Source organism: Sebastes fasciatus, chromosome 20 (assembly GCF_043250625.1).
Source record: "Sebastes fasciatus isolate fSebFas1 chromosome 20, fSebFas1.pri, whole genome shotgun sequence".
NCBI classification, from domain to species: Eukaryota; Metazoa; Chordata; class Actinopteri; order Perciformes; family Sebastidae; genus Sebastes; species Sebastes fasciatus.
In genome coordinates this window covers 20,343,730-20,367,138 of record NC_133814.1, presented here as the reverse complement: position 1 = coordinate 20,367,138, position 23,409 = coordinate 20,343,730, and the positions used below count along the sequence as shown (strand labels likewise).

At 39.9% G+C, this 23,409-nt stretch overlaps 2 protein-coding genes and 1 long non-coding RNA gene across 5 annotated transcripts; all 3 read left to right on the top strand.

Moving 5' to 3' along the window:
* Positions 1-359: 359 nt before the first annotated feature.
* Positions 360-23,406, top strand: LOC141759041 (E3 ubiquitin-protein ligase TRIM35-like). The gene is made up of 11 exons (XM_074620930.1): positions 360-985; positions 2,193-2,312; positions 3,748-4,066; positions 4,402-4,703; positions 17,408-17,681; positions 17,999-18,309; positions 19,884-19,967; positions 20,066-20,287; positions 20,369-20,391; positions 21,589-21,707; positions 21,812-23,406. Exons 3-11 carry the CDS (start codon positions 3,799-3,801, stop codon positions 22,396-22,398), a joined length of 2,190 nt encoding a protein of 729 aa, XP_074477031.1. The 5' UTR covers positions 360-985; positions 2,193-2,312; positions 3,748-3,798; the 3' UTR covers positions 22,399-23,406.
* On the top strand, positions 4,711-6,154 carry LOC141758363 (uncharacterized). The gene is made up of 3 exons (XR_012591865.1): positions 4,711-5,310; positions 5,409-5,563; positions 6,036-6,154. It is a non-coding gene; the product is annotated as an uncharacterized LOC141758363 (long non-coding RNA).
* LOC141758362 (zinc-binding protein A33-like) lies at positions 8,700-14,497 on the top strand. 3 transcript variants are annotated; one of them, XM_074619696.1, is made up of 8 exons: positions 8,700-8,871; positions 9,922-10,225; positions 11,195-11,352; positions 11,510-11,593; positions 11,692-11,913; positions 11,994-12,016; positions 13,246-13,364; positions 13,469-14,497. In XM_074619696.1, exons 2-8 carry the CDS (start codon positions 9,970-9,972, stop codon positions 14,056-14,058), a joined length of 1,452 nt encoding a protein of 483 aa, XP_074475797.1. In that variant the 5' UTR covers positions 8,700-8,871; positions 9,922-9,969; the 3' UTR covers positions 14,059-14,497. The 3 variants fall into 3 exon arrangements, with proteins under 3 accessions (XP_074475797.1, XP_074475800.1, XP_074475801.1); XM_074619699.1 differs by having other exon boundaries at positions 8,704-8,871; positions 9,922-10,238; XM_074619700.1 differs by having other exon boundaries at positions 8,704-8,871; positions 9,922-10,274; positions 11,212-11,352.
* Positions 23,407-23,409: the final 3 nt, after the last annotated feature.

Sequence of the window (23,409 nt, the reverse complement as noted above, 5' to 3'; positions counted from 1 at the left end):
CAGCTGACTTCACTGTGACATGAGAAAGCCGTCCAGCCCCCTTTATGTCAACTTCCCTGTTGATTTTGCAGTGGAAAAAGGTACCCGAGGAGGGAAGCTATGTCTGCTGACATCACTTTGTGTTCCCATGCCACCACACTGTGAAAAACAAACTCAGCATTTTCGGAAATGACAAGAGGGCGTTGACGTTCTCGCACCTTGCAATGTGTACTGCATGTATACAAGCTCAGAGGAAATGCTAATTGGGAAAGCTGATGACTAGATGGTTATATAATGGAGACGTCTTGTATTGCATGTTTCACTGCTTCTCTTACCAAATCTAGCTGCAAGCAGGAGAGAAACTAGTATAATCCAGTAGAATCAGCAGTAGAGAGAATCTACGCAGCTTCATGTCACTTGTCTTTTTGCATGGGGTCAGTTGAAGCTTGCAGCCATACACCCATGCAGGATTTATGCTTACATTTCATGCCTTCTTGGAGCTAAAAACAGTCCTGTGGTATGATCTGCAGAGCCAAAATATCACTGCATGTAGCAGACACCCGTGGCTTACCGAAGCTCTGTTTGTAGACTAATTGTGCAATCAGAGCCTCGGTAGCTGCGATACATTTAAGCATGACTTTTCCTTTGTTGTGACTAATGAGGGTGAATATGCCATCTGTTACATCATCACAACTGAGAGAGTGGACGGGGCCAAGAGCTGAGTCATGACACTCCTGTTCTGCACTGCTTTGGAGGCATAATCTGACTGGGGGGAAGTGAATGAGTAACGCTCTTTCCTCCTTCAATAGATGCCGTCGTGATGCCCCGGAGCAATAAGCTACTGACCTCCAACTGCTCGGTTGTCGGCGGTCGTGGTCATGTTGGACAGCACCCGGGCGTCAGTTTGTGTGTGTGTGTGTGTGTGCGGCTGTCCGGGTGAAAAGCAGGGTGTTGCTGATGAAACGCCAGTGTGCTCAGTCAGGTCTGCCAGGATAAATAAATGATGGTACATTTTTGAACATCACAGCAAAAATCAGAGGTGACATGTACTCAGCCCCTGTTCCTGATGATTATAGAGTTTAAGGTTTGGAGTCTGCTCTTCACACTTTTATTATTTTACTCAGAGAAAGCTAGTCATATATAGGGGCACTGTTAAAATTCAACATCTCCCTCATGCATGTAAACACGGTAAACACGACCCCATTTGAAGGCACCATTAGTCTGGCTTTAATGTAGTGTTTTACATTTCTAGTGGTTTTATTACTTATACTATTTTAAACTCTATTTTACTCATTGTGTTTTACCAACATTTTACTACTGTGTAACTGTTGATCATAATGAAATTTGTCAGTTTATTTGTCAATCGCTTGTAAAGCACTTTGAAGTGCATTTGTTTTGTTGATTTGGGCAGAATGAATGATTACAGCAAGCAAGAACTGTTTCGATGTACAAACGGGCATGTGAGTATTGTTTTAAGACAGACTCAAAAAAATGTGGAGCTATCCTTTAAACTTGGCCAGTAGCGTCATCATGGGCAGGGCCTCAGGAGGTGGTGGGCCATGGGGCATTCACATCCATGGGCAGTCCCACTAGTAACCGAAACGTTGACTAATAAAGCAGAGAAAAGTGTGTGCGGGAGCAAGTCATTTTTAAAAAAAAAGTACATTTTGGAGGGGATCTACTCCCAGCACCACAAACAATTTTGAGAATGTGCATGTTTTCCTCTCCTTGCAGTCCCACTAGTAAGACAGCTTCATCAGCATAAATAGTAGGCTACAGTATATGAATCCTTCTTTTTGTTCATCTGCACTCCAATATTGCTATTATCATGATAATTATAAGACTGGCACAAGTGTTACAAGACCACTAGAGGTCAGGAGTGCAACGCTGAACAAAAAGCAACTGAGATCAGAAAGTGAAACTATGAGTCATTGTTTGCAAGAGCACCACCCGAACAAGAAAATGAGGGAAAGTGGGAAAACTCCTAACAGTTAAATATTTGTGAAACTATTGGATTTAGACCAAAGAACTAGATTTTCTTATTTTCTTTAAACATGATCAACACTAGATAACATTTGTTTAAATAACTAGGCCTTACTGTGTAGGCCTGAAGCCTATTATGTAACTAGCTCAGTTGCTTTCCATTGCATTGTAACTTATCTTGTATGATGCCTTGTTTCGCCCATATTTAATTTGTTTTGATTTATATTCAGGTTCAGCTCAACTGCAAGTAGATAAACTAGAGTTAACTGACAAAAGTGGAAATTGCAGTAAAGTTTCTGCATTCAAGGCAACCGAAGAACCAAGACGACAAGTTTGCTTCCTTCCTTGTGGTAAGAGACCAGTTATTTAGTCCGGAGACAATAGATTTATACACATATATACATATTTGTAAGCAGCTATGTCAGTGGTTTCAACACTCTGTTCAATTTTCTGTGCTTCAGCTTGCAGGAAGCAACACTTGTTTATTAAGCCACACCTTCACTGAAGGCGTGAAAAATACAGATGTGATACCTTTGAGTTGTTTTTTTCTCCAAGATTATAAACTAATAATATGTGTTTTAAATGATTTCTTTAACCTTAATGACATGGATTTCAATATGTTTTATTTATTTAAAATGAGTCCTGTCGAACACAATCACCTGATTAGTGACATCAACATACAGTTTTGAAGCAGTTTGTTTTGATTAAAGGATACGTTCACAATTTTTCAAGTCTGTCTTAAAACCATAGTCAGGTGCCCATATGAACACTGAAACAGGTTTAGGTCGCTGTAATTATTCCTCCTGTTCATAATGGCCATTAAGAGGTCCCTTTTTAATGAGCTTCCAATGTAAGTGATGGAAAACAAAGTCTACAGTCCTCATTTTGTGTAAAAAACTAGGGCTGTCAAAGTTAACGCGATAATAATGCGTTAATGCTAATTTGTTTTAACACCACTCATTTCTTTAACGCAATAAATTTTAGGTTGTAGTGGGTTCAGTTTTAAAGCTAGCCTAAGGAATCCATTGTTACCAACCATGTCATACTAGCTTGTTGTGAATTAGGTTAAATAACGCTCCAAACTTATGCTAAATTTTGGTGAGGAAAAACTGGCATGGCCATTTTCAAAGGGATCCCTTGACCTCTGACCTCATGATATGTGAATGAAAATGGGTTCTGTGGTTATCCACGAGTCTCCCCTTTACAGACTTGCCCACTTTATGATAATCACATGCAGTTTGAATTAGCTGTGTAATCTAATTTACTAGAGGGAATGTAGAGTCTTTCTTTGCACTGCACTGTACATGGAGGTAGTAGAACAGCAAAACTTGGACTTTGCTTCCACCATCTGTTCAACAGGCAAAGATGCAGCATTTAGAAACTGGAACTGTAATACAAAGACCTTGCACTGTTTTGTTATGTGGAGTATATGATGGTGGATGGAGACGACTGAGTGTGTGAAAACTGAAATGGAAAAAAACACGAACAGTAAACGCTCAGTGAAGATATGACCCGATAAGCATGTAAAGACTTTTGCAAAACTGACTCAATATTTGATGACATCATGACCCTGTCTCTTTTTGAGACAGTAAATAAAACTTAGATTTGAAAGAAATTAACTAAACAAAATTTTCAAATAGTTTTTCCACTACAAAATATTTTGTTTAGAATATAGCTGTGTTCACTACTTCAAGTCAAATCAGCTTCATATCCGTTTAATGTTTGCAAATGTATTTCATTTTGGTCCATAAATTCATTCTAACTTCCTGTTTTTGTCTTTCGCAGCTCTAGAGAAGTTCCTCAGTCTGAGGTCCTGTGAACTTGCTGCAGTTAAAAATGACTACACCTGTGCGAATTGAGAAAGTCCTGAAAGATCACCTGGATGATCTCAGTGAAGTCGAGCTGGTCAAATTTCAGTGGTTCTTGTCCCTCAATGTGAGAGAGGGATGCCGGCCCATCCCAAAATCCCAGCTGGAGAACGCTACCAGAGAGGAAACTGTGGATAAAATGGTGCAGGTTTACGGGAAAGACGGTGCTGTGGAGACAACAGTGGACATTCTGACGAGGATGAATCTTAATGACCTTGCAATAAGGTTAACTGAAGGTAAAATGTCTTAGTATGCTTGGTAACTATGAGCAGGGCCAGCTTTATACAGTTATTCACATTTTACATGTTTTTTTATGGATAATAAATATGTAGAGAACACACATATTTTATCTTTCTATTCATACTATTATTGTGTTGTTATGACTATTTCTGATTAGACTTTGTGTCACACTCTCTACTGTTGCTCTGAACTTCATGTGGAAGCAGAAAGAGAATTCATGTTTCAGTGTTTCAGTTTCAGAGTATAACAAATATTATAATTCCCATTGAGGAGCCTGTGACTGAAGTATAGCAGTAATATGTCTTAATATCTTGTTTATTTTGATTTGCAGCCATAATAGACCGAAACGTGGAACAGCAGTTACATGAGAGAGAGCCGCAGAGAGATGAAGATTGGACTGAAGATCTTTCTTGTTCAATTTGCAAAGACATTTTTACTGAGCCTGTGACTCTGCATTGTGGCCACAACTTCTGTAAGATCTGCGTGCACGAATATTGGAGGGAAAAAACCAGTCAGAAATGCCCAATTTGTCAGGACGTTACACACACTGAGCCTCAGACTAATTTTGCTCTGAAGAGTTTGAGTGAAATATACACACAAAGAAGTCAGGTTGATCCACCAGGAGGATCTCAGGTGAGGCCGATTTAGTTATTGATTTGACTGTGCTTGAATACATTAAGTGTTGTGGATAAAAATATTTCAGTGTTACTTAATTCAATTTTTCCTTAAAGCCACTGTTTTGGGGATTCTGGGGCACCGGTTGGAGACTTTCTAATCAGCATTAAAATTACTGTATTTCTACATTTATTAATGGAACCACTGTTGGATTGTTGGTTTAATGTTGAAAATATTGAGCAAATATATTTCACAGTGGGGTTTATAACGCAGAAATGGAATAATTTTCCGTTTTTAGCCAAGCTAGGCTCTAAGGTTGGCATGGTTGGCCCACCACTTTGGTCCAGACTAAATATCTCAACAACTATTTGATGAATTAGCAATAGAGAAGTGAAGTCCCGCCCCTTCCGGTGGACTCCATGGGACCTTATTTTGGAAAAAAATATGAATGGTAGTCAATGGCGATCTCATTCAGACTTGTTGAGATAGCCTGATAGATTTTTGGAGGTTGACTAACATGTTGGACCCAATCTTTTTTTTTCAGACTACTTCCAACATCAGAGAGAATCGTGAACCTTTTCAATGGGTCAAACAATTTTGTGATTCATTGATTGAGTTCATTAAGGTTTGTCAGCAGTTCTACATATCTTTTGAATGTGATCAGGCAAAACTTTAACACTTTAAGAAGTGGAGAGGATGACCAGTTCTTACTGTGACCCACAGAATCAGAGATGCGTCACAGAGCAGAAGATTAGGGACGACTTTGAGGAGCTTCATGGCTTCCTCAAGACAGAGGAAGCAGCCAGAATAGCGGCATTAGAAGAAGAAGAGACTCAGAAGATTTGTATATTGCAGGACTTTAGGACTGAAATGGAAAGGTGAGTATTATTCATCCTCTTTCTTGTGTTTCTGAGCCTTGCCTTATTACCTCCACTAAGGAGGTTATGTTTTCGGCTCAGTCTGTTCCTTTTTTTTTTTTTTAAAGGTGTGTTCAGACAGAACGCGAGGCGAATTTTGGACGCGGCAAAAAGACATAGCCTGTAAAATGAATTGAAAGACATGAGTGTATCATAAAATGTGTAAAAATGTATCCTAAGGCTTTATGAGTCTACTTCAAATAAACAGACTGCAGAAATGGTTGAAACAAATGGCGCAAGGCAAAAATTTGCTTCACTTTCTTTCTGAGCACACTTTTACATTGTAATTGCACTAGGAAGAGATCTCTCCATGGCATTATGGATACGAGGAATGATTATAGCGACCAATAACTCTTTCAACGTACATATGGCGTGTGAGTATTGTTTTGAGACAGACTTGAAACTATCTCTTAATCTCTTGAATTTGCTCCAGAACTCAGAACGCACAGCCAGATCCAGGGCTACTTCCACGAGCAGAGATAAATGTGTCCAACCATGTGGGAAACCTCAAGGTCAAAGTCGTGAAGAAGCTATTGAGCACTGTAAAACCCCGTAAGTTTTGGGGCACATAAGCTCTGATTTAATTAATATTTTGCTTCTGGTCAGGAAACTCACCACTGAACTGCTTTTGTTTTGTATCTCTGTTTGTTCTGTAGGCCCTGTGGTGCTGCCCGTCTTTACCTGGATATACCGACTTATTAAGTTACTATTTGTAACTTTAAGTATTGTTTTTTAACAGCGACACCTGTGGCCGTGAAATCAACGAAAGTCAGCCCGCGCTTGCTCGCTCTACATAGACATGAATGAGCATCGCTCAACACAGTGAGGCGACACACGTCAGCTAAAACCACAATATCACTCTATATTTCAGCTGCTTGGCAGTAATGTTAGCTGACCAGACGAAGCTCTCTCCATGAATTTACTGATTGTACTGATTTCACTGATACTGTGTTTGCTTCTCCTGCCTCAGCGCAGGCTAAGGCAGCGGGGCTCCGCCGCGAGAAACAGCGGGTTGGGAAACTCGCGCGCATGTGTCCCAACCCGGTACATTTATATGCTTAAAAAGTTATAAACAGTCCCTTTAAGACACGCAAGGATTATACCAATTAATCCACGCCCGCTTCACATTAACTACGTTGCAGACCCTTCTGTGGCGGCATTATCAAACAGGAATGCGGTAATGTAGTTTAAAGAGCGAAACCCACTGGGCAGGCGGGAAGGCTAGTGCATGGGCCCAACGAACACACGGCTTTCATCCAGGAGCCCGCTGCTCATGTGCTATGCGTTAAGTTTCACTTTCACTTTACAATCAGCTGTTCGTTTGTGTCCCCACAATTTTACATTTCATTTTCACTTTACAAACGTAGAAATTTTAGTCCCAGCCATGGTGTTCTTTCCTAAACCTAACTAAGTGGTGGGAAAAACACAACTCAAGAAGAGAAGGAAGGAAGGGTAAGAAGTTAGCCTATGTAACATCAATGTATAATTTACCAGTAAAGTTTAGCAAAGCTTATTAAATAAAGGTTTACACAGACTTCAAGGGTAACAACTTAATACTAGAGACCTAACAGGATCATAATAGAGCTAGACTACGAAAATGTGACAGTGTCATTTGACATTTGTCAGGGATGCTGATAACACATCCATGTTGAACTATGAGGAAATATTAACTCAGAAGCTGTACCATATTATGCTTTTGTTGAAATTGATGACGAGGGTTATCATGTTGATGAAGATGATAGCAATGGAGGATTTATCTATGAGTCAAAGGTTTCTCTCAGTGACACAATAATGGATATAATGGCTGTAATTCATCACTTTTATTATCTTATAATCCACCCATGGTCTGTATGCACTAAGCCTGTACCGTGGTGGATGTATTAACGTCTCTGTTCCCAAACAACCGGCTATCGGCCAGTAGCTAGTAGTGCTATTAGCGTGACATAAACAGAATTTAATGGAGTTGTAGGCTATTTACTAACACACGCAGGGCAAAAGCACAGGGCACAACCTCTTATACATCCATGGTCTGTGGTCTATTGTACATTGATTTTGGAGGTCCTTGAAGTGAAAAAGTTTGAGATTGCTCTCAAAATCTGTGTGCTGGATTTTTCGAACTCTAATTTATGTCCATCGCTCACTTTATGCTCCTCTGGGAAGGGTTTAATAAATAAATAAAGGAAGTAAGTAAATAGTTATAATAGTATGCATAGGCCTATTTATAATACTTTAATTTTTCAACACCAAAAATTTTGGCAGAGACTTTAAAATGATGACAATAGAATAGAAATAATTTTGTTTTACTTTTGTACAGCACTTTGTAGGCGGACGTTTTACTGGCGTCCGGTAGTCGCTGTTTTCTTAATTCTCCTGTATGTTGTCGAGCTCTCAGGGCCTCACAGAGCCGCTAGCATGATTGTAAACGCTTGTTTCTTAATGAACTGCAATAAATGAGGAGTAAATTTATATTTTATTTGATGCAAAGTCATTCTATTAAGAACATCAATGTATAATTTACCAATAAAGTTAATCAAAACATGTTGTGGCAGTGTTTTTTTTTGTATTAAATTATACTGTTTTAAGCTGTTTATTTGAGGAGCCTTTAAATAATGCGAGACTGAATTAAATGTAGTTGTAGGCTAGTTACTAACAGGCAGTTAGTAACTAGCCTACAACTACAGGTAGTGGTGGTGTCGACTAAAGGCCCAGATAAAGACCATTGATGAGGCGCTGTAACCTTGCTGTAAGCATCCCTCCTGTTCATACCAGCCATTAAGAGGCTTCCTTCCTAATGAACTTATAATGTAAATGATGGAGAACAAAATCCACAGTCCTCATTCAGTGCAAAAATACATTTCAACTTCATTTGCTTAACTCAGAGGTGCATATTAACTTTATAATATATGGACAGGATGAATGATTACAGCAAGCAAAAACTGTTTCAATGTATATATGGGCATGTGAGTGTTGTTTTCAGACGGACTCGAAAAAAGGTGGAGCTATCCTTTAAACTTGGCCAGTAGCGTCATCATGGGCAGGGGCAGGGCCTCAGGAGGTGTTGGCGATGGGGCGTTCACATCCATGGGGAGTGCCCTGCTTTGCATCACTAGTAAGCCAGCTTCGTCAGCATGACTAAGCAACTGAGACCAGAGAAAACGAAACTACTTACAGTCTTTGTTTGCATGACACCTGAACATACGGAGGAAAGAGGAAAAACTCTTAACAGCTAAATATTTGTGAGAATATTGGATTTAGACCAAAGAACAAAGGTGAGCAACAATTGGTGCCAATGAAGAATAGCATTTTTTTTACTGTATATAGCTTATTATTGTGTCACTAGCTCGGTTGCTTTACATATATGTTTTCTTGTTTGCTTTGATTCATGTTCAGGTTCAGCTCACCTGCTAGTAGATAGATTATAGAGTTAACTGAGAGAAGTGGAAATTGCAGTAAAGTTTTGGCATTCAAGGCCACCGAAGAGCCGAGACAATGAGTTTGCGTCCTTCCTTGTGGTAAGAGACCAGTTATTTAGTCTGGAGACCAAAGATTTATATACATGTACAGCCATGTCGTTTTTCTGTGCTTCAGATTTCAGGAAGCAACACTTTAATTCAGCCGCACCTTCACAGAAGGATGTATGATCACAACAAGCTAAAACCTGTTTCAACAATCATAAGGGTAACCAACTATTGTTTTAAGGCAGACTTAAAAAACGGTGAACTTATCCTTTTGTGTTATATACAGAATTTGTTATATAATCTAATTTACTAGAGACACTGTAGAGACCCATGAAAACAAACAAAACAAAACTTGATCCAAACAAAATTGATATCATTATCTGCTTAAAATCTCATATCAGTCAAAGTATGTACTGTACATGGAGGCAGTAAAACCGACACAGAATAAACCAAAACTTTGATCCACCATCTGTTCAACAGACAAAAGGTTTAGCATTTAGAAACTGGAAATGTTAAAACAGAAACTTTGACCACATTAACTGCACTGGTGCTTTAAATGACTGATCCAACACTAATGAGAAATCATTTGCACTGTTGTGTTATGTGGAGTAATTCTATATGTTGGTAGATGGAGACGACTGAGTCAAGACCAGAACATGAACACTAAATGATCGGTTAAGTTATGACCTTTTGTTGGATGTTTGTATCCTTTATGTTTTTGTCTCTTGTTAGATAAGTATGTAAGAACTTTTGTTTTAAAGGCAAAACTGACTCCTAAAACTCAATATTTTTAACAAATCGTAGTTTTGAGTAAATAAAACTTACAAAAGAAACTTATGTTTTTTTTTTTGTCTTCCACAGTTCGCTGATTGATAATTTAACATTCTGTGAGCTCGCTGGAAGTTCAAAATGACATCTGCAATAAAAATACTGCTGAAAGAGTACCTGGACGATCTGAAAGAAAAGGAGCTGAAGGATTTTCAGTGGTACTTGCTCCAGAAGGGAGAACGACCTATCCTAAGGTCCGATATGGAGGAAGCTGACACAAAGCAAACTGTGGATAAAATGGTGCAGTTTTACGGGGTAAAAGGTGCCTTGAACATCACAGTGGATGTTCTTATGGGTATAAACAATAAAGAACTTGCAATGAAGTTAATGGAGGAAGGTACAATTATTTTGTTTTTATGGATAATAAATAAGTAGAGAACATATGTGTTTTATTATAGTGCAATTTTTATTGTGTTGTTGTATGAATTATTTTTAATAACTAGTGGAGTGCCCGTCCGCAACGGGCCACTTGCTTGGCCCCCAGAAGTTTTTTGCAGCCTTGTTGAGAACCGCAGTATGGCTGCTTGTACCCGCCAAGTGTGAAGTTGCTTGGATGAACGGTTTTCAAGATATGTGAATGTCATACATATATACAGAGACAGACAGACAGACAGACAGACAGACAGACAGAGAATACTTCCTTTATAGTTAGATGATGCTGCTACAGGAACCTATTGGCCAAATAACACCAAATTTGTCATGGTGACTCAGATATCATACCCACACATGTGCAAACTTTGAGGGCCAGCTATATCAAAACTATGGAAAATCAAAAATCCAAAAAGGTAATTTTTTCCGGCTTGGTTCAGAGATGTTTGGAGACAAGTGCTCAACATTTGTAGGAGGAGTAGCAAAAAAAATCTGATTTGGACAAAATTAAAAATGGTGGAAAACATTAATGGGCGTGGCTTATATGGATCGAGTCATCTGGACCCATAAAATCCATAAAATGATAGCCAAGGTTCATTACTTAGAGGCTAAAACATAAAGTTCATTGTTATAGCGCCACCATCTGGTCAAATTGCACGACATTCGACACGCACTCCCTTACAATACATCCACCAAGTGTGAAGTCGATTGGATTTGCGGTTCTCGTTATATGTGAATAACACACGGAAGAACAGACAGACAGATTCCTCGCTTTATAGTTAGAAGTGTCACATACCCTGTAACTGTTTCTCTGAGCTTCATGTGGAAGCAAAAAATTATGTTTCAGTACAACAAATGTTATAATTCCCATTGAGGAACCTGTGACTGTATTGTATTTGAGAATTACTTCTTAATAACATGTTTATTTGATTTGCAGCCAAAATAGTGGAACAGCAATTACATGAGAGAGAGACGCAGAGAGATGCAGAAATGACCATCACTCAGAAAGAAGTGAAAGTGAAGAGTGAAAACTACGGAGAAAGAAGTCAAGATGATCCATCAGGAGGACACAGAAATGACTCAGAGTCATATCAGGTGAAGTCACTTCACTTAGCTCAAAGCACGTCATGCCTAAGTACAGCCCCACAGAGCAACACGGCTGTTGACACGTCTCGTTTGTTACTTATTCTAAAATGCTACTAAATATATCTTTGATCTCTGCTATGCTAAAATTGTTTTTTGTTTTTTTCAGACTCCTTCCAAGCCCATCAAAGAAAAGTGGGGAGCTTTTGAAAAGGTCAAAACATTTTGTGATTTCTACGTTGAGCACATTGAGGTTTGTCAGCAGTTGTACATATCTTTTGAATTTGATCATACAAAACTTTAACACTTTAAGAAGTGGAGAGGATGACAAGTTCTTACTGTGACCCACAGAATCAGAGACGCGAAACAGAGAAGAAGATTAAGGACGACTTTGAGAAGCTTCATGGCTTCCTCAAGACAGAGGAAGCAGCCAGAATAGCGGCATTAGAAGAAGAAGAGACTAAGAAGATTGGTATGATGCAGAAGATCACGGAGCTCAGCGGAGGCGCGTTCTCGCTCTCTGAAACTCTAAAAGACATGGAAGACTTAGGGGCTGGCCACTGGTTCTTAGAGGTAGTTATTCAAACTCAGGATGGTTGAATTCATACAAAGTAAAATAAAGAGTGCTAATGCAATTCTTGTTTTATTTGCAGAACTTTAGGACTGAAATGGAAAGGTGAGTATTATTCATCCTCTTTCTTGTGTTTCTGAGCCATTGCCTCTGTGAGGTTATTAAAAGATGAATTCAGATTTTTTAAAGTCTGTCTTAAATGGGCTGATTGTAAAAATCAGAAATTGCTTGTCAACAGTGACACCTGTGGCCGTTAAGTCAACGAAAATCAGCGTCCTGTTGCTCGGGCTCGCGCTCGTGCTCGCTCTAAATAGACATGAACGAGCATCGCTCAAAACAGTGAGGCGACACACGTCAGCTAAAACCACAATATCACTCTATATTTCAGCTGCTTGGCAGTAATGTTGGCTGACCAGATGAAGGTCTCTCCATGAATCACTGCTGATCCTAGTGTTGGCTTTTCCTGCTTCAGCCTCCCGACCGCGGTCGGAGGGAACAGGGTAGACACCAGAGTTTTGGTCGGAGACGATAACGTTTCTCGCTGCGGAGCCCCGTCACTTCACAAGACACGGAAAACCTCTGTTGGTCTGGAGGAGCTGCAGCAGTTATTTCTACACAAACGTCCACTGTACATTTACTAGATATTCTCAGAGCTACTAACTCTTCTGCAGTGTGTAGTGTGCGCACATGCACGTGACGTTGAGCGACAGAGCGAGAACGAGCGCGGTGTGTGAGTGAAGGCAAGCAAGCAGAGGAGCAAAGGAGCAGAGTTTCCGGCCCTGTAGACCAAAGCTACGGTCTCCCCTGCGTCCTCCGACCGCGGCCAACACTGTTTAACAGATGGGCTTCATGAGATATAACTTTGCGGTTTTGTTGCTTCCATGTTGTTTGTTTTGGAGTCTTGTCTGAACAGCGTGGCCACACGCGAGCGCGCATGGGACACCGACCCGGATTGATTTATACGTGTAAGAAGTTACACACAGTCCCTTTATTTGCTGCATGTCATACCCTCTCTCTCTCCCCCTTTAGCACTCTCACTATCTAATAAAAGCAAAATGGCCAAAAAATGTATATAAAAAAAATCATCTCCCCTGTCCATACTGGCCATGAAGAGATCCTTCCTCAGGCAGTAAGAGATATGGCTCAAAAGCCACAGTTCTTTAGAACGAAATTTTGCACTGATCGAGGACTGCAGATTTCATCCACCATCTGTGGGTCTGAACATACCCTAAGAGATGAGGAAGCGTGATCTGGGGCAAAGATGCGTCCATGCAAAAATCTTTAAAAAAAGCTTTACAAAAAAATGAACTCTTAATCTCTTGAATTTGCTCCAGAACTCAGAACGCACTGCCAGATCCACGGCTACTTCCACAAGCGCTGATAAATGTGTCCAACCATGTGGGAAACCTCCAGTTCAGAGTCTTGGAGAAGATGTTAAGCATTGTAAAACACAGTAAGTTTTGGGGCACATAAGCTCTGAATGAATTCATATTTCGCCTCTGGTCAGGAAACTCACCACTGAAGTGTTTTTGTTTTGTACTTCTGTTTCATCTCCAGCCCCTGTGGTTCTGGACCCCAACACTGCATCTCCATGGCTCTCTCTGTCTGAAGATCTGACCATGGTGACACTCACAGACACCCCGCAGCAGCGTCCTGGAAACCCAGAGCGCAACACCAGTTGTCCACAGGTCCTGGGCTGCGAGGGCTTTGACGCAGGAAAACACTCCTGGGAGGTGGAGGTAGGAAATCAACCCGGATGGATACTGGGAGTCGCTGAAGAGGCCCAAGACAGGAAGGAGGAGATGTGGTCGACTCCACAAAATGGACGCTATACTATTACGAAAAGCAACAGAGGGTATACAGATGTCAAGTGCAATTTACTACTGGAGAGACCCAACAGGATCAGAATAGAGCTAGACTACGAAAACGGGAGAGTGTCATTCCATGACGCTGATAACAACAAATCCATGCTGACCTATGAGGAGAAATTTACTCAGAAGCTGTATCCATATTTTGCTTTTGTTGAAACTAATGATAATGAGGGTTATGACGATGATGAGGGGGTAAAAAGAAAGAAAAGGAAAGCAAATAGCAGTGGAGGCCTTATAGAGATCTGTGAGTCAGAGGTTTCTCTCACAGTGACATAGTTGCAGAAAATGGCTGCTTCAGATTCAGTAACATAGGTCTACCACATGGTCTGTTTTTCTTCGTAATTATATATTAGGTCTGAGGAAAATGTTGATATTCCCAACAACCTCATCTTTTCCTTCTGTCATTATGCCTTTGCATTTCCTGCATTATGTTACCCACTTGCTAAATTGTTAGCCTCTGTGGCTTTAGACGCCGACAGTAACGTTAATATTGCCGTTGCTTCTCACAACTTAACCACTTGAACACCAAGCATATCGTGTACACGACTTCCAATGTTGTAAACACGAGCTCACGAGTTTCATTTGAAGGCACCATTTTTTCTGAAGTAATGATTTTAAATGAGTAAGTTTATCTTACAGTTTCTGCTTTCAGACTATTTTGTATAAATGCCAAATCATTCTGTTATGATTATTTCCAATAAAGCTGAGCAAAACATGTTGTAGCAGGTTTTTTTGTAGCTGAAGTTCATTTCAGTGCAGACAAGAAAAACCTGTTTTCTGTTTTCTACACCATCACCCAGGAAGGAAGCAAGAGACGTTTTTTTTTTTTTTTTTACATCTGTTCGAATAACACTCTGCCTGGAGCAGCCGCTCTCACTGTGTGAGTCAGATAGTTGTTATTGAAGCAGGTAAGCATTTCCTTTTAATCTGTTTGATTTTAATATTAACCCTGACTGAACCTAGTCATTCTATATCGGAAAGAATGTTTTTTAATATAGTTTGACCAATTATTTGATCTGCTGGAAGTAAATGACTGTAGGCTACAGGAAAGTCTCCGTCTCATGTCAAGACCAAGAGAAAGTCAGTTTTGGTCGCTGTAATTATTCCTCTTGTTCATAATGGCCATTAACAGGTCCCTTTTTAATCTGCTTCCAATGTAAGTGATGGAGAACAAAGTGTACAGTCCTCGTTTTGGCTGTCAAAGTTAAAGTGATAATAACGTGTTAATGCAAATTTGTTTTAACACCACTCATTTCTTTAACGCAATAATTTTTAGGTTGTAGTGGGCTCAGTTTTAAAGCTAGCCTAAAGAATCCATTGGTACCAACCTTGTCATACCAGCTTGTCATGAAGGAGGCTAAATAATGCTCCAAACTTATGCTAAATTTTGGTGAGGAAAAACTGGCATGGCCATGTTCAAAGGGGTCCCTTGACCTCTGACCTCAAGATATGTGAATGAAAATGGGTTCTATGGGTACCCACGAGTCTCCCCTTTACAGACATGCCCACTTTATGATAATCACATGCAGTTTGAATAAGCTGTGTAATCTAATTTACTAGAGGGAATGTAGAGACTTTCTTTGCGCTGCACTGTACATGGAGGTAGTAGAACAGCAAAACTTGGACTTTGCTTCCACCATCTGTTGAACAGGCAGAGATGCAGCATTTAGAAACTGGAACTGAAAAAACAAAGACCTTGCACTGTTTTGTTATGTGGAGTATATGATGGTGGATGGAGACGACTGAGTGTGTGAAAACTGAAATGGAAAGAAACACGAACAGGAAACGCTCAGTGAAGTTATAACCAACCGACTAAAGGCCCAGATAAAGACCATTGATGAGGCGCTGTAACCTTGCTGTAAGCATCCCTTCTGTTCATACCAGCCATTAAGAGGCTTCCTTCCTAATGAACTTATCATGTAAATGATGGAGAACAAAATTCACAGTCCTCATTCAGTGCAAAAATACATTTCAAAGTTACAGTCTTTTTTAGCAAAAACTCTCCCACTTCATTTGCTTAACTCAGAGGTGCATATTAACTTCACACAAACTTTATAATATATGGACAGGATGAATGATTACAGCAAGCAAAAACTGTTTCAATGTACATATGGGCATGTGAGCGTTGTTTTAAGACAGACTTGAAAAAATGTGGAGCTATCCTTTAAACTTGGCCAGTAGTGTCATCATGGGCAGGGGCAGGGCCTCAGGAGGTGTTGGGCCATGGGGCGTTCACATCCATGGGCAGTGCCCTGCTCTGCATCACTAGTAAGCCAGCTTCGTCAGCATGACTAAGCAACTGAGACCAGAGAAAACGAAACTACTTACAGTCTTTGTTTGCATGACACCTGAACATACGGAGGAAAGAGGAAAAACTCTTAACAGCTAAATATTTGTGAGAATATTGGATTTAGACCAAAGAACAAAGGTGAGCAGCAATTGGTGCCAATGAAGAATAGCATTTTTTTTTTTTACTGTATATAGCTTATTATTGTGTCACTAGCTCGGTTGCTTTACATATATGTTTTCTTGTTTGCTTTGATTCATGTTCAGGTTCAGCTCACCTGCTAGTAGATAGATTATAGAGTTAACTGAGAGAAGTGGAAATTGCAGTAAAGTTTTGGCATTCAAGGCCACCGAAGAACCGAGACAATGAGTTTGCGTCCTTCCTTGTGGTAAGAGACCAGTTATTTAGTCTGGAGACAACAGATTTATATATATGTACAGCCATGTCATTTGTTTCAAAATCTGTTAAATTTTCTGTGCTTCAGATTTCAGGAAGCAACACTTTAATTCAGCCACACCTTAACAGAAGGAGGTATCATCACAACAAGCTAACCCTGTTTCAACAATCATAATGGTAACCGACTATTGTTTTAAGGCAGACTTAAAAGAAACTGTGTATGTTTGTAAGCAATTTATACAATTTATACATATGTAAGCAGTATATACAACTATGTCAGTGGTTTTCACAATCTGTTCAATTTTATGTGCTTCAGATTTCAGGAAGCAAGTGTTGCTTCCTGAAATCTGAGCAACACTCAGCCGCATCTTCACAGAAGGAGTAATGATTAACCTGTTTCAACATTCATACGGGTACCTGACTGTTTTACGACTGACTAGAAAAAGGGTGAACTTATCCTTTAATGTTACATACAGAATTTGCTATATAATGTAATTTACTAGAGGGAATATAGAGACCCATCTTATGCATATTTTCTTTATAAAAAACCCTAAAAAAAACCCAACCTTGGTCCAAACCAAATTGATATCATTATCTCATATCAGTCAATGCATGCACTGTACATGGAGGCAGTAAAGCAGCATGACTTGGACTTGGACCAGAACATGAGCAGTAAATTCTCAGTGAAGTTATGTACTTTTGTTGAGAAGGATGTTTGTATCCTTTATGTTTTTGTCTCTTGTTAGATAAGTATGTAAGGACTTTTGTTTTAAAGGCAAAACTGACTCATGAAAGGATTTTTTTAACAAATTGCAATACTTTTCGAGACAGTAAATAAAACTTACATCTGAAAGAAACTTCTTGTTTTTTGTCTTCCACAGTTCCACAGCTCTAGAGAAGTTCGCTGATTGTTAGTTTAACATCCTTTGAGCTTGCTGAAAGTTCAAAATGTCTACACCTGTGCTAATCGAAAAAGTCCTGAAAGATCACCTGGATGATCTGAATGATAAGGAGCTGGAACAATTTCAGTGGAACTTGGGCCTCAATGAGAGAGAGGGATGCCAGCCCATCCCAAAATCCCAGCGAGAGAATGCCACTAGAGAGCGAACTGTGGATATAATGGTGCAGTTTTACGGGAAAGACGGTGCTGTGGAGACAACAGTGGACATTCTGATGAGGATGAATCATAATGACCTTGCAATAAGGTTAACTCAAGGTAAAATGTCTATATATAATGTCTAGTATACTTGGAAACCAGCAGGGCCAGCTTATTCTTTTTATGGATAATAAAAATGTAGAGAAAACAAATGTTTTATCTATCCATTTAGACCTACAATAATTTGTATTGTGTTGTTGTGACTATTTCTAATTAGACTATGTGTCACACTCTATAAATGTTGCTCTGAGCTTCATGTAGAAGCAGAAAGATGTTTCAGTATTTCACTGTTTCAAAGTATTATAATTCCCTCTGAGGAACCTGTGACTGAAGTTTAGCAGTAATATGTCTTGACAAATTGTTTATTTGATTTGCAGCCCAAATAGGCCCAAATGTGGAACAGCAATTAAATGAGAAAGAGACGCAGAGAGATGCAGATTGGACCATCACTAAGGAACTTTCTTGTTCAATTTGCAAAAACATTTTCACTGAGCCTGTGGCGCTGCAGTGTGGCCACAGCTTCTGTAAGACCTGCGTGCACGACCACTGGAGGGAGAAAATCTCTCGGAAATGCCCACATTGTCCGCAAATTATACACACTGAACCTCAGATTAATTTTGTTCTGAAGAGTTTGAGTGAAAACTACAGAGAGAGAGGAGGACACAGAAATACCCCAGAGTCATATCAGGTGAGGTCGCTTGAGTTATTGAATCGGCCGTGCTTAACTACATTACATGTAGGCCTAGTGTTGTTGACGCTACTTAATTTAACTTTTCCTTAAAGCCACTGTTTGGAGATTTTGGGGCACCAGTTGGAGACTTTCCAATCAGCATTAAATAACATAATTCTGAAATGGAATTGATTTTTTTAGCCGTAGGCTGTATGGATGGCAATGCTGGTTTGCTTGTTGGCCCACCACTTTGGTCCAGACTAAAATAACTCAACAGCTTTTTGTGAGATTACCATTAACTTTGGTACAACTGACTTTGGTGATCCTGTGACTTTTACTCTTATTGCAGTGGTTCTCAAAAATGTTCTGTCATTCCCCCTTTGGAGGAAGAAATATTTTATGCAACCTCTCACACACTTGTAATGTTTCTAAATTTCTTCTTAATTTGTTGGGTCTCATACTGTCAGCTGCCAGAGTTTTCAGACATAAAGTGGTCTCTCCCACTGCATTCACTATGATTTGGGGTTATTGTGGTTATATAAATGTAATTCTTGGTGCTAGATTGCTGCTAGACTGCCCCATTAATACACGTGAGTGTGGGAGAATAAACAGTTTAGACCGCAGTAAAAATTTTGTTTTTGAAAGGCTAAATGCCAACAAATATGGACTGAAGCAGAATATTTTGTTAGATAAAAATGAAATGAGCGCCGCGTTGCTCGCTCTGTGTGTGTGTAGAGAGAAGGGGACAAAATAAGGTGGAAGGTAATGTCTCTGTAAGTTATTAACGTTATGAATGAAGCTTCGAACTGTTCAGTGCAGCTCTACTTTGTCATAATTTCTTTTGATTACCGTCAGCTGAGCATCTCGGAAGCATTATCAGTTTTTCTTTTTGTCCCTGTTTGATATTTGTCCATTCATCACATTTTCCCCCCTGCTGCGCCCCACCTGTCATGCCCCTGGGGCATGCCACCCACTCTGAGAACCACTGTCTTAGAGCCACCATGAGGTTGACATTTGTGGTTTTGAGTGAAATGTCTCAACAACTCATGGATGGATTCATTTTCAATTTGGGTTTATGACCAAACACCTGCAAAACTAATCAGCCTCAGCTTTACTTTGTGTTTTATGTTAGCATGCTACCAGCTAAACTAATACGGTGAACATGGTAGGCTAAACATTATATATGCTAAATAACAGCTTGTTAACATTGACATTGCAAGCATGTTTGCATACTGATGTTAGCATTTAGCTCAAAGCAACGTTGTGTCTATACAGCCTAACAACCGCTATACTGGCTGTAGACTCTGTAGGCCTTGTCTACACATATACAGATATTTTTGAAAATGGATATTTTTCCCCTACGTTTCAAAGTAAATTCTATCCACAAAACCTTTGTATTACAAAATATCTTCGTCCACACGAGAACACAAAAATGATTCCAAACGCTCAAGTATGCCAGCCAGGAGGTGGCGGTAAAATATAGCCTACGTTAATAATCAATGGTTTCATTGATTGACTAACATGTTAGACCCAGTCTTTAGGTTTTTCTTCTTTAACAAATTCAAGTGTGATTTTTTATTTTTTTTTTTCAGACTCCTTCCAGGACCATCAAAGAGAAGCGTGAAGCTTTTGAAAGGGTCAAACAATTTTGTGATTCATCAGTTGAGCACATTAAGGTTTGTCAGCAGTTGTACATATCTTTTGAATTTGATCAGGCAAAACTTTAACACTTTAAGAAGTGGAGAGGATGACCAGTTCTTACTGTGACCCACAGAATCAGAGACGCGACACAGAGAAGAAGATTGAGGATGACTTTGAGAAGCTTCATGGCTTCCACAAGACAGAGGAAGCAGACAGAAAGGCGGCATTAGAAGAAGAAGAGACTCAGAAGATTGGTATGATGCAGAAGATCACCGAGATCAGTAGCGGCACGTTCTCGCTCTCCGACACTGTAAAAGACATGGAAGACTTGGGGGCTGACGACTCGTTCATACAGGTAGTTATTCAAACTCAGGAAAGGTTGAATTCATACAAAGTAATCTGAAGAGTGCTAATGTATTTCTTGTTTTATTTGCAGACCTTTAGGACTGAAATGGAAAGGTGAGTATTAAAGTATTAAAGTGAGTAGTAAAAGTGATTTTGTTTTTCTTGTGTTTCCTAGCCTTTGCCTTCTGCGAGATTATTGAAGGATAAATTCTGTTTTTTTTCCAAGTCTGTCTTATAAGCGTTCTCATATGATTATATATACATTGATAGAGTTATTGTAATCTTTACTCTTGTCCGTACAGGCCACTGAAGCCTCAAATTAGCTTAGACTGAACTTTAGAATTAATTTTGCACTGAACGAGCACTACAGACTTCATCTCCCATCTATTAAAGCTGCAGTTTGTAGAAATGGAGCAAATATGATTAAAAAAAGTTGTTTTTATAAAACGGTCGCAATATCCTGACAGTAGTGCATGAGACAGCTAATCTGCAATGGCACTTGCAAGATTTCACAGACCGGAGGAAAACAACCAATCAGAGCCGAGCTGGAGCCTTGCCGTCTCAGCAGCTTTCAATCACTCGCAAACTCCGATCAAACGGTCAAACTAGGCAGCGCCGATCAAATATTAATCAATATTCTTTTACTGTAATGCCTATTTCTCACCTCAAATGTTTTCAGAATCATCTTGTAGTGTACTATTTATCTGTAACATGAGAAGGTTTGTGAACCGGCAGCCATGTTGAGATCTGTTGAAGAAATACCAAGCACCGCCCTCCAGCTGGAGCACAGCCAATAGGAACGCTCAATAGGAAAGGCCTCTCCGAAATGACCTTTGATTTTTTAAAGCCTGTAAACAGAGCCATGAGGAGGTGTAGAAGTCTAGTTTTCTCTCAGGACACTTGAATTACAATATGCTGAAAGGTTATTATGGAATTTTTGCCCAATGAAGCCAAAAATATACTGCCTACCCCCACTTTAAGGTGTGCTCAGACGCGGCATGAATACATATAAAGTCATTCGAAAGACGTGTGTGACCTTGAAAAGACGCAAATTCGTCCAAGGAAGAGCGATCTGAGGTGAAGAAGCATTGGTGCTAAAAATGTATCCTGAGGCTTTATGAGTCTACTTGAATAAACAGACTGCACAAATGGTCGAGCAGTCAACGAATGGCGCAAGGGAGATCTCTCCATGGCATTATGGATACGAGGAATGATTATAGCGACCAATAACTCTTTCAACGTACATAGGGCGTGTTGTATTGTTTTGAGACAGACTTGAACCTATCTCTTAATCTCTTGAATTTGCTCCAGAACTCAGAACGCACTGCCAGATCCACGGCTACTTCCACAAGCGCTGATAAATGTGTCCAACCATGTGGGAAACCTTCAGTTCAGAGTCTGGGAGAAGATGTTAAGCATTGTAAAACACAGTAAGTTTTGGGGCACATAAGCTCTGAATGAATTCATATTTCGCCTCTGGACAGGAAACTCACCACTGAAGTGTTTTTGTTTTGTACTTCTGTTTCATCTCCAGCCCCTGTGGTTCTGGACCCCAACACTGCATCTCCATGGCTCTCTCTGTCTGAAGATCTGACCACGGTGACAGTCACAGACACCTGGCAGCAGCTTCCTAGAAACCCAGAGCGCAACACCACTTATCCACAGGTCCTGGGCTGCGAGGGCTTTGACTCAGGAAAACACTCCTGGGAGGTGGAGGTAGGAAATCAACCCCGATGGATACTGGGAGTCGCTGAAGAGGCCCAAGACAGGAAGAAGGAGATGTGGTCAACTCTATGTACTATTGTGAAAAACAAGAGGAGGTATACGGATGTCAAGGGTAATACCTTAATACTACTGAAGAGACCCAAGAGGATCAAAATAGAGCTAGACTACGAAAACGGGACAGTGTCATTCCATGACGTTGCTCACAACAAATCCATGCTGACCTATGAGGAGAGATTTACTCAGAAGCTGTACCCATATTTTTCTTTTGTTGAAATCGATGATGAGGGTTATGATGAGGGTTATGATGAGGGTTATGATGATGATGATGATGAAAAGAAGGAAGATGGAGGCATTATGGAGATCTGTGAGTCAGAGGTTTCTCTCACAGTGACATAGTTGCAGAAAATGGCTGCTTCAGATTCAGTAACATAGGTCTACCGTACTGGTAGTAACACATATCAACTTACTGATCACGTTGTCCATCACCCTGTTATGTTATAGATCAAGCATTTAGCCACGCTAGTAGATAAGTTAGATTCCTGCTACTGACTATGCTAGTAGTTTGTGTTTAGTGCTAAACTAAGATGTTGAACATGATAAACATCATACCTGCATAAAATATTGCTTTGTTTGAAAAATGCTTGTTTGCATGCTGATATTAGCATTCAGCTAATATTATGCTGATGCTGATGCTAATGTGCTGTTTTGTTAATTCTCTTGTATTTGGTCTAATTGCATGCGCTATCTTAAGTTGCAGGGCGTTGAGGTCTCAGAGCCTCACAGAGCCGCTAGCATGATTGTAGACTCTTGTGGTGCCTTCAAATGGGGTCGTGTTTACCGTGTTTACGAGAAGAGTCCACATGAACGCCCCCCTCTTGTGGTATTCGCGACCTCGTCAGTGAAAAGTTTCTGAAAGCTCAGAGTTTACAAGTTGTGACGTATTTGTTGACAGAAATTGCAGAGGCCATGGAAGATAATTTTTCGGAGCATAAGTTAATATATGTAACTTTAGACGTATATTGTTTTTCTTCGTAATCATATAATAGGTCTGAGGAAAATGTTGATATTCCCAACAGCCTCATCTCTTTCCTCTGTCATTATGCCTTTGCATTTCCTGCATTATGTTACCCACTTGCTAAATTGTTAGTCTCTGTGGCTTTAGACGCCGACAGTAACGTTAATATTGCCGTTCTCACATCTTAACCACTTGAACACCAAGCATATCGTGTACACGACTTCCAATGTTGTAAACAAGAGCTCACGAGTTTCATTTGAAGGCACCATTTTTTCTGAAGTAATGATTTTAAATGACTAAGTTTATCTTACAATTTCTGCTTTCAGACTATTTTGTATAAATGCCAAATCATTCTGTTATGATTATTTCCAATAAAGCTGAGCAAAACATGT

Bases quoted from the DNA above. Each gene is read 5' to 3' on its own strand.
- LOC141759041 (XM_074620930.1), top strand. From the start codon at position 3,799: ATGACTACACCTGTGCGAATTGAGAAAGTCCTGAAAGATCACCTGGAT. The intron at 18,310-19,883 runs GTGAGGTCGCTT...TTTTTTTTTCAG, and splicing joins ATACCCCAGAGTCATATCAG to ACTCCTTCCAGGACCATCAA. The intron at 19,968-20,065 runs GTTTGTCAGCAG...TGTGACCCACAG, and splicing joins CATCAGTTGAGCACATTAAG to AATCAGAGACGCGACACAGA.
- LOC141758362 (XM_074619696.1), top strand. From the start codon at position 9,970: ATGACATCTGCAATAAAAATACTGCTGAAAGAGTACCTGGACGATCTG. The intron at 10,226-11,194 runs GTACAATTATTT...TTTGATTTGCAG, and splicing joins AATGAAGTTAATGGAGGAAG to CCAAAATAGTGGAACAGCAA. The intron at 11,353-11,509 runs GTGAAGTCACTT...TGTTTTTTTCAG, and splicing joins ATGACTCAGAGTCATATCAG to ACTCCTTCCAAGCCCATCAA.